Consider the following 9,771-nt stretch of genomic DNA (forward strand, 5'->3'; position numbering starts at 1 on the left):
ACGTTAACTTAATGACGTTATACCCTTAAAAACATGTTGACGTTTATGAAGACTCCCACCTTCCTGTGTTTCAAGCACATTTTCTCGACAAGTCGTGCAAAATATATGTTTTTGAGAACTGTTCGATATTATGCAAGGTATTGTAAATAAAATGTCGCAATAAACTCCTCACAAATTTGCTTCTTTCTGTACAAACGTGATGGCAATTTCCTCCAGGTGGAGAAAAACTCCATTCAGTGTTTCAAACCCCCCAAATTTCAAGTCGAGCAAGCAGAATCGTAAATATCCTTCAAGGTTCTTTTTCCAATTTATTATTTCTGTTTGATTGCGTATTATAATAGCGGTTTATAGTTTCTAAGTTCATGGAAAGTGTTAAATTGAAAACCCTTCACCGCAGCTTTTTTCGTCTAGTGGAAGGACTTACTCAAAGTTGGTTATTCTCACCTGGAGCTGAAGTGCAATGTTGCTAAGTTTACGATTTCGGGACTTAGAATTCTTTCGGGGCGGTCAAATAAGATGTTGCGAAGTGTACATATTAATACGAGTACATGATAGTACATGATAAATATGATACCAAAAGAAAAATACATCGACTTCAATTCAGTGACACGTCATTATGTAACGTGTGCAATGAGGAAGATACAATAGAACACAGAATATCTAAATGTCGTCACGCAAGTACCATGTGGCAACAATTACGAAACATGTTAAGTAGAATATGTCGTACATCAACAGCTAATTATACGACACAGACTGTAATAGTACCAGATTTTAAGTATTATCCTAAAACCAAATTGAATGCAGTACAATGGCTTATTAGCAATTCTATTTACTATACATTAAACTGCACAAATATTAAGTACGCATGTAATTTTAAAGATTTCTTACAACAAGAATTAATGGAAAACACTATTGTTTATAACAGAAAGAATTATGCAAATTTCCTAAAGGTTGTATATGAATAAAAAGAAGATACATATCTTATTTTTAACCATGTTCACATAAAATGTAACTTGTAATAATAGTAATAAAAAAAGTGGTAGCGTCATTGCCTTGTAATCAAGGGGTCCCGGGTTCGATACCCGGTGGAAACACAAGTGGTTCGGATCCCACTTTAAACTGTAGGTCCAGTCCCGATTAGCCTTCCTGTGCATGAAGTGGACTTAAAAACACCAACTCAACTCAAACCCGCATATCAGACACACAACTCTAGACTTTTCTTTTGAGTTTGGTTCAAGACGCAGCAAATTTAAATTCTTGTTGCAATTCCGTAAAGAAACTTCATGCTTATCTTGATCTGTACATAACGGAACACATCCAAAACAATGCTTCTTTTTAGCATGAAATGTGACTCAAATTTAGACTTGGTTTTCAAGATAAGTCCTAGACTTTTATTAAACGGGACAAATAGTGACTTTTTAAGAATATGGACAGGACACGCTTCGGAAACGGGTCACCCTATTTCTTACATAATGTTGAACATGTCATATTTATGTTTTTAGTTTGCTTTTATTAAGTATTTGTGAATTGTTTGTGTATACCACCACACCAAGAATGATGATTCCTGCTAGCCAACCTCGTCCGTCCTTGTAGAGACGTGAAATCTTGATAAATAAAAAAAGTTTCAACAGTAAAGCACGTTACAGCTTGAATCACTGTTCTTGAGTCTTCCTTCGCTGCGGAGTGGTTAGTAAAGCGTGCTACGACTCCGGGGCTTCCGGGTGTTATTTGTGAATGTTCCTTCATTAATTTTATCATATTGTCACTCATCTTCATCTTTGGGTAGCCAGAAGTAGCGGGAACAGCGAAATAAAATCACCCAATCTATATTCTTAAAACTACTCCGTGGCGCAACAACCCGTTGAGAGTGAAAGCCTGCCAAGTGACTTTTTTTTTCATTTTGTGACGCGTGGTCAAGGATTCGAGTCCCATCTCCGCTGTTATCTGTCTTCTTTTCAAGTAACTCCTGGTTATTGATTGATTGATTTATTTTACTTCGCTTTTCTGACATACTCAGCTAATCGCGACGATGAGGATGATTGATTGATTTGCTTTATTTTTACTTCGCTTTTTGTGCCACTTTTGGCTAATTTGCGAAGATGGGGATGAGTGATGACATGATGAATAGACATTCACAAACACCCATGTCCAGGCCGGAATTCGAACCTGGGACCTCAAAATTATCCTCACTATGCTAGGTTAATATTGAAAATAAATGGATCGAACCCACCACCGCTCACAAGATTGCAAACTGTGGTACTACTCGGGTACTATGTGATTTTACAACGAAGTAAACTAAAACTTTATGGTATAACGCTTTTTTCTTGTTCAGTCAGTTTTCAGGAATGTGGAAAAATTAAAACTTTAAAGTGATATTCGCTCAATTTATGACTGCGTATTATTACACTCAACAAATTTAATGTCTATGTCTATTTAATATGTAATTTTCCAATATTCATTTCAGATGTTCGCGAATGTGGAATAGAGGATATGCCCTGTCTCTCCAAACATGACAGTAAGTTTCGTCATTTAAGTATGTTATGTGGAAATAATTTCAAAATGTTCTAAAATTCAAACAATTTCAATTAATGTAAACAAATTGTGACAATCTACTCGACTATCACATTATTGACCGAACAAATTCAGTTTGTAATTCAGTCTTGAGTTAAAATTATTTGCTATGTCAAGTCACATCTGGATCTCCGGGATGGCGTAATGGCAACGATGTCGCCTTGTAATCAAGGAGACTCTTTTTCGATCCCTGTTGGAATCACATCTACAGTTTCGGATTTCCGAATGTGAGCATATACAGAGCATTCCGTGACATTCGCTACGAGACTCGGCGGCAAGCGGCCTGGCGGTCAGCGCCGGGCCGCTTGCCGCCGAGTCTCGTAGCGAATGTCACGAAATGCTCTGTAGTAAGCTTGGAACAAACTTAGATTTCAAGTTACATTACAGACGCTGTAGGTATTTACCTTGAAAAGTTCCCGCAGATGATTCTAACCTTATATGTTTCTGGATTTACCAGCGATTCTGAGATTCACCAAGCCCACTGAGAACCATGAAGGCTCGAATGAAACTACATCTTTAACTTGCACTTGCTACAGATCATGTTCTGACACTTCCTACGACGCCAAGTACACAGCAGAAGACACGTGAGTACCTACACAATAATCTAGTAATGATGATGATAATGCAGTCATTCCGTTTGACTTAAATATACACTCCTCTGTGCTTGCTGTCGCTCTGGCAGCTCAGTTTCCAACTGTCCAAATGACACCATTCTCTTCTTCTTTTCTGTCTGTAGTTGCCTTCTATTGCACTTATTGAGCCATTGTAGATAATTACACAAATGTTACACTCATCCTTTTGATGTTAATCTTCTAATTCTCCACTTTACATTATTTTTTAATAATCATGTTAATTTGTCTACATATACAGGGTGATTCAGAATTCCTATTACACACTTCTAGGTGTTGTAGAGGGGACTTAGTAGATTAAGTTTTGATAAGGAACCCATGTCCGGAAACACCGTTTTGGCATTACACAGATGACAAGATAACATAATTTCACTTCTCCCGCTTTACCTGCGTCACTACAAGAGCTGCTCGATGTGGCGACCCTGAAGTTCGTTGCAAACAGTGTACCTCCGAAGGATGTTTGCATACACACGTTCAAAAATACCTTTTGTGTGCTGAATCGTGCCTGCTGCAGCCAGAATTCGTGCAACTAGGTCTTCCTCCAACACTACAGGAGTCTCGTAAACAAGACTCTTCATGTGGCACCGTAGGAAAAAGTTAGGAGTTAGATCTGGCGATCGTGGTGGCCAAGAAGTTGGTCCACCGCAACCTATCCACCTGTAGCAGCTCTTGTAGTGACGCAGTTAAAGAGGGAGATGTGAAATTATGTGATCTTGTCATCTGTATAGTACCAAAACGGTACGTTTCCGGACATGGGTTCCTTATAAAAACTTGATGTACTACAATCACTAGAAGTGTGTACTAGGAATTCTGAATCACCCTGTATAATGGGTGGGGGTGAGCTCTTGCCATTTTATGCCACTTTTGCCCCCCTATGCTAAACCTTATCTAGCAAGGAAAAGTAAAATGTCCTTGTCCACCTAGTTTTGGCGCCTTGCCCACCAAATTTTGGAACCTAATCGCCACCACTGGATACTATTGTACGTAAATTTACAAAATTAATGAGAGAGTCAAAACAACTCATAAATACATTTACAGTTTATTGTCTATTACTCTCTGCAACGATGACTATTTTCTATAATGTATTCACAGATTTGGATGATGTCATTCGACATTTATTTGTAGATTTCTAAAATATGTATCTTGATATGTTAAAATTTGTACAGTGAAATAATATATGGCTAAATTCTGTTTTAAGTCACCACCATTGTATATTAATGATTCTTAAATCTTAATTTTACACTAATATATTGCAGTTTTAACATGTTAAGATTTCAGTTTGAAGATTAGTAAACATTAATGTACACTATTGCTCTTGTCTGGTCTTACGGCGGGCGGCCTACATGCTGGAAAGGGGAGTGGGGAGCGGGGAAGTGACCAATGCGCTTATAGAACGAGGTGCACGCAGCATCTCCTCCCGTGACGTCGTAACTCTCGGCGGCACCGCTGTTGTATGGTTGGTCTGCGGCCTAACTATGAATGATACAAATACTAACTCATATTTCGTGAAAGATACATAGAAATTTGTTATGAACACGTGCAAAAGAAGTTAATATATAAGTATTGTTTTCTTGATCAATCTTAGAATTGTAAGAGTAGCTGTACAGAAAATCAGCTTCAGTCCGGAACTTATGTTGACCTGAAGAACACAAAGTTAATATGCTTTGAATTAAAAAATGTTTATCAATGACTTAAAAGTAGGTTTTACTATACATTCTCCTCTGGTTGCCTCCGGTACCAGAGGAGTTTATATATATATACAGTATGCGCTAAAATATACAGTACTGAAATGAAAAGATGAACCAAAGTATAAGACATGTTACAATAGAGTGACTGGTCTATATGCAACCCAAATAACAATCGTGCCTTTTGGGTTGCATAACTGTCAGGAAACCTAAGGTTAGGTTAGGTTAGGTTAGGTTAGGGCACGTGGAGTGGACGATTGTCATTTGGGTTGCATATAGACCAGTCACCTTTTTCAAACTCGGTCCACCTTCACGACCGCTTCCGTATGAGCGGAAATAATGCTCAACTATGAATACATTTTCCTCCGTCGAGAGACCCATTTCCAACAACAACTACACAACAAAATTTCCTTTTCACTACTGCGAACACGTGCAGCTGGAGCTGTGCCCCGTTGACAAACGCAACCACGTGTTCGAGATGCGCGAGTTTCAGTACCGTATATTTTGGCTCAAACCGTACATACATACATACATATATATATATATATATATATATAGTCCTGTGTAGAAATTTGCTGCTTACACGAATACGTGAAATAACATTTTCTATTGTCTTTCTCTTCAGAAGCAATGCGGCGGCTCAGTATGGCAACGGCTACTTCCAGGTGTATTATGGGAGGCTCACAGGGGTGATGTACAGAACGGACGTTGTGTTTGGATGGTCCGATCTCATAGGTAGGATGCAACGGATTTTGATTTTCACAATACATTGCATAATGTAATACACTATAATTTAGCACTTTTTCATAAAGTCTAGTTTAGTCAGCCTAGTGTTAGTGTGATTATCACAGCTCGCTACGACGCCTGTGGTTCCGTGCTCGATTCCCTGCCTTGACATGAGTGTTCCCTCATCCATTTCATCATAGCATCACTCATCTTCATCGTCGCGATTATCCAAAAGTGGCAGAAAAACGACGTAAATTAACCTAATTTAATCAGTCAACCAATCTGGTCTTGTCAGTAAAGTATTTTATTGTCATCTGTGTTCGATTCCTGGATGGGTGACTTCAGGTGGGAAGGGTATAGGAGATCGGAGTGTAATGCTAATCCTATCACGTCCACTACGGCCGGGAACTAGAATGTGTAGCACCTTTCCTCTGTACACCCTGTGTATCATCATGACACGTGCAATACATAATGGAAGAAATATCTTTATGGCCCAATCAAAGTGAGTTAAAATTATGTTATTACGATAACAATAGAAACAAAATGTACAATGTAAGGTACATTTTAAAAAAAAAAGCCTTAGACTATTTCATTAAAAATTTCAATCGCATAACCAAGATTTGCATCTTAATATTAACTCTAATACTAAAAATTCTTGGCGAATAATAAAAACTAACTATGATTGCTTCTACATGTTATGAATTAATGAAGCATAAATACATTATTTGGCAAGTGAGGAAATATCTACAGGGTGGTCCGAATATCTTGTTACCTCCTGCAGAACAATTTGCGAAGGAAAGAATGACTTCCACCATTCTCGTAACACAAAATAATTTGTCTCCATGTCTTGAGGGAAATTTTACAGCAGACAAGCAAGCCTTGTCAATTTTTATAAATGCAGTGAAGCCACGTTTCGTTTCGTTAATTGCTTTACCCAATCTGGTTGTGTGAGCAATGTGAAAGCAGAAAGCGGTATACACAAAGACACCCAAATGTCAAATTCACTTCCACCTAATACACCCTGGACTGCATTTTGCAGACTAACGAGGCTCTGGCGTTTGGACCCATGGCCAATATAATTCTCTACCGGACTCGTGTTGTGTTCTGGCCATTTGGGTTTGTGATTGTCTATTCATCTATTTCACCTTATCATCATTCATCTTCGCAATCAGCCAAAAGTGGCAGAAACGTTAAGTAAAATGAAATAATCAATCAGTGGAAGCAGAGAAGAAATTTAGCATTTCTACTGTGTGTTACCTGCGGGTAACAAGACAATAACAACTACACACCCCACTCCATACAATGTTATGATCATCATCAATAAAGTGCAATGCAATACAATACAAAGTAGTACATTATTAACCTACAGTTGCAAAATAAGATTAAAATAAGCCAAACTATAAATAAACCAAGGCGTCTTATCTTCAGAATTACGGTTTCCCCGTTTTTGGGTGCTGAGCACTTTATTTGTATTGTATTTGATTACATTTTCATCTATTACATTTCAAATTGCACATTGGTCACTTTCATTCATTGTGTCAATTTTACAGGATTGTATAGTTAGGTTACAAGTTGTTCCTATTATTTTCTATTTTACGTGTAATTTGACAGCTTTTGTTCTTTTAATATTAATATTTTGTTCGGGTATCCAGAACAATGTTTTCATTATATTGGTGAATGTAATGACAGAGGACAGAGTATATCAAGCATGAATGAAATGGTAGAATATTAAAATAAATTAGAAAAAGGCAAAAAAGGTTAGTAACTGGGCCAATCCACAACAAAGCGATCCTACCACTCAAAAAGTAAAATTAGTTCAAATACTATTTTAACATCATTGAACTTAAGCTTTAGTTTTAGCTTAGTGCGGGACACTAAATAGTTACTAATTTGATATTTACATGTCCTTGAATGGCTTTAAGAATACAGATAAAGGTTGTTTTCTTTACATTAAGACTTGAGTGTATAAGCAATGCTCAATAAATTTGTAATTTTCACAAATAAATTTGCTTATTATTAAAATTTAAGTTGATGAGGTTCTTTTCCCCTTTGATATTGTTCAGTTAAATTATTAGATGAGTAATATGGTATTAAATTGAGTTAATTAATGAGGTATTCACATAGGTCACACCCGGAACTTCGAGTGGTCACACCGGAAATTTTTAAAAATTAATATTAACATTAAAAATAAAAATGTTTTTGCTGGAATGAAAGACATGAGATGGAAGGTTATAATCTACATTTCTCCAAAAAAAATTATGATGGATAAAAAAGTTGTAAAAATTCACAGAGTTTTCAAGTTGTATGGTGGTACGAGGTGAAGCTTTTACCTCCGTGTGAGCCACGCCCGGAACTCCAGTTATTCTTGAATTGCTCCAAAGCAACGTTGTTCACAGAGCTCACTCTTCAGGACAGTAACAATGTCATCTTTCTGAATACTATAATTATGATATCGATGAGCTCACTGTCTTTGTTCACAAAATATTTAGATTTGAAGCGTGTGATTGTCACACCCGGAACTCATGGATTGGCCCAATTCTTATACTAGATTGTATATTATATTTACATTATATTATATTTACATATACATCCTTGAATGCACTGTTGAATGCAATGGATGAAATGCAACAACATTCCTCTCTGTTGCAGTGGCCATAGGAGGTATCTTCGCCCTGTGTCTGGGATCCAGCCTCGTAAGCGTGTTGGAGCTGATCTTCTGGTTTCTTCTGCAGCCTCTCACTGGAGTCATCTGCTGGAATAAGAGAGAATCTCATCATCTGGAAGGAGCAAAGAAACCAGAGCCACGTCCAAGATTGGAACTGGATGCTGGAAGAATTTACCCTTTCTATCGGAAAGATTTTGCATTCTATCACTAGGGACCTTGGAACAGACTCCTCATAATGGTAATCCTTATTGCCAATCCACTGTAGCAAAAGTTATAGAAACTTGGAAAAGGGTGAAAAACTGAGACTCTTCTATCCTACAGTAGAATTAGTTTGTGGATTGTATCGGTACTGTTGTCTCTGCCATAAAAAATTATGAATGTCCAAGGGCGCATTCCTTACGTCTTAATGAAACTCACAAATTTTACGAAGACAACAGGCCTCGTGAAGCTGGTGAAACCAGCTATTTTACAGACTTAAGGAACACTATAGGCGAAACGGTCAGTCACAGTGTTTTTTCATGGAATATTTCAACAAGGGGTTGAGTGAAAGGCACGTCGTTCTGGCAGAAATAAACTCTACTGCGGGGTATGTTACTAATTTTAATCACATTTTAAGAACAGTTAAGGCTCATTTATCTTACTATTATTATTTATTAGCTCAGCATAGTATACATTTTCCAATTATGTTGAACATAATATACTGTACATAGAGAATAAGAAAAGAAAATATAAAATGAAAATCTGTATACAGAATATTTACACTAACTTATGAACTTATTGATGTGAGTAACTTTTCCTTCAGCACACTAATGCATCCGTGAACAAGTCAAATTCTACAGTTTTTAATAGTTTGTTCACTGTTTCATGCATTCGCACTGCAGGTGAAAACTTATGCACATTGACTCTTGAAATTTGTGGGTAGAACAGTTTTTTTTGTCTTGAACTGTGGCGGCCTACATTAAAGGAAATGGTTTGTAATAGCTCGGAACGTTGACAGTCATATTTAATCAATTTCTGTAGGAAAATGACGTCACTGACAACTCTTCTGTTAAACAAAGTGTCCCAACCGAAATGCTCATATAACGTTTGGTAGTCCTTTCTGTGATGAACAATGTTCACCTTGAGAGACAGCCATTTGACAAACTGCCTTTGAACGCTCTCCGCTTCGTCTTGCCATGTTTTGTTCTGTGGATTCCGTGCATGTTGCTTCGTATCGCTCTGTTAAATTTAAAATGCATTTTCTGAACTAGTATTCGCGATTAAAATTATCCGATATGCCATCTGGTGGGATTTTCCGCAACTACTCTATGTAAGATACTATGTTGTTGAAGTCGTTCAAATCATGGGAAATGTTCGAAAGAGTAACGTCTACTCTTCAGTTTTTTGCTCTAAACCGTTTTGTGGGTCAGGACAAGTAAAAACTTTACATGTGTTCCCAACCCGTGGCATCAACAAAATTGAAATTTGTAGATAAATAAGGAAAATCAGAATTGAT

General features: G+C 37.3%; 1 protein-coding gene across 1 annotated transcript in view; it reads left to right on the forward strand.

The window, feature by feature from the left end:
* Nucleotides 1-8,505, forward strand: part of LOC145979375 (pickpocket protein 28-like) — a 28,291-nt gene extending 19,786 nt beyond the window's left edge. Inside the window, exons 5-8 of the mRNA XM_083112243.1 lie at nt 2,465-2,515; nt 3,029-3,155; nt 5,511-5,620; nt 8,261-8,505. Coding sequence (XP_082968369.1) covers nt 2,465-2,515; nt 3,029-3,155; nt 5,511-5,620; nt 8,261-8,487 — 515 coding nt within the window. The 3' untranslated portion in view covers nt 8,488-8,505. The remainder of the gene's footprint in view (nt 1-2,464; nt 2,516-3,028; nt 3,156-5,510; nt 5,621-8,260) is intronic.
* Nucleotides 8,506-9,771: the final 1,266 nt, after the last annotated feature.

This window comes from Lepisma saccharinum, chromosome 26, assembly GCF_977018435.1.
Source record: "Lepisma saccharinum chromosome 26, izLepSacc3.1, whole genome shotgun sequence".
Taxonomy (NCBI): domain Eukaryota; kingdom Metazoa; phylum Arthropoda; class Insecta; order Zygentoma; family Lepismatidae; genus Lepisma; species Lepisma saccharinum.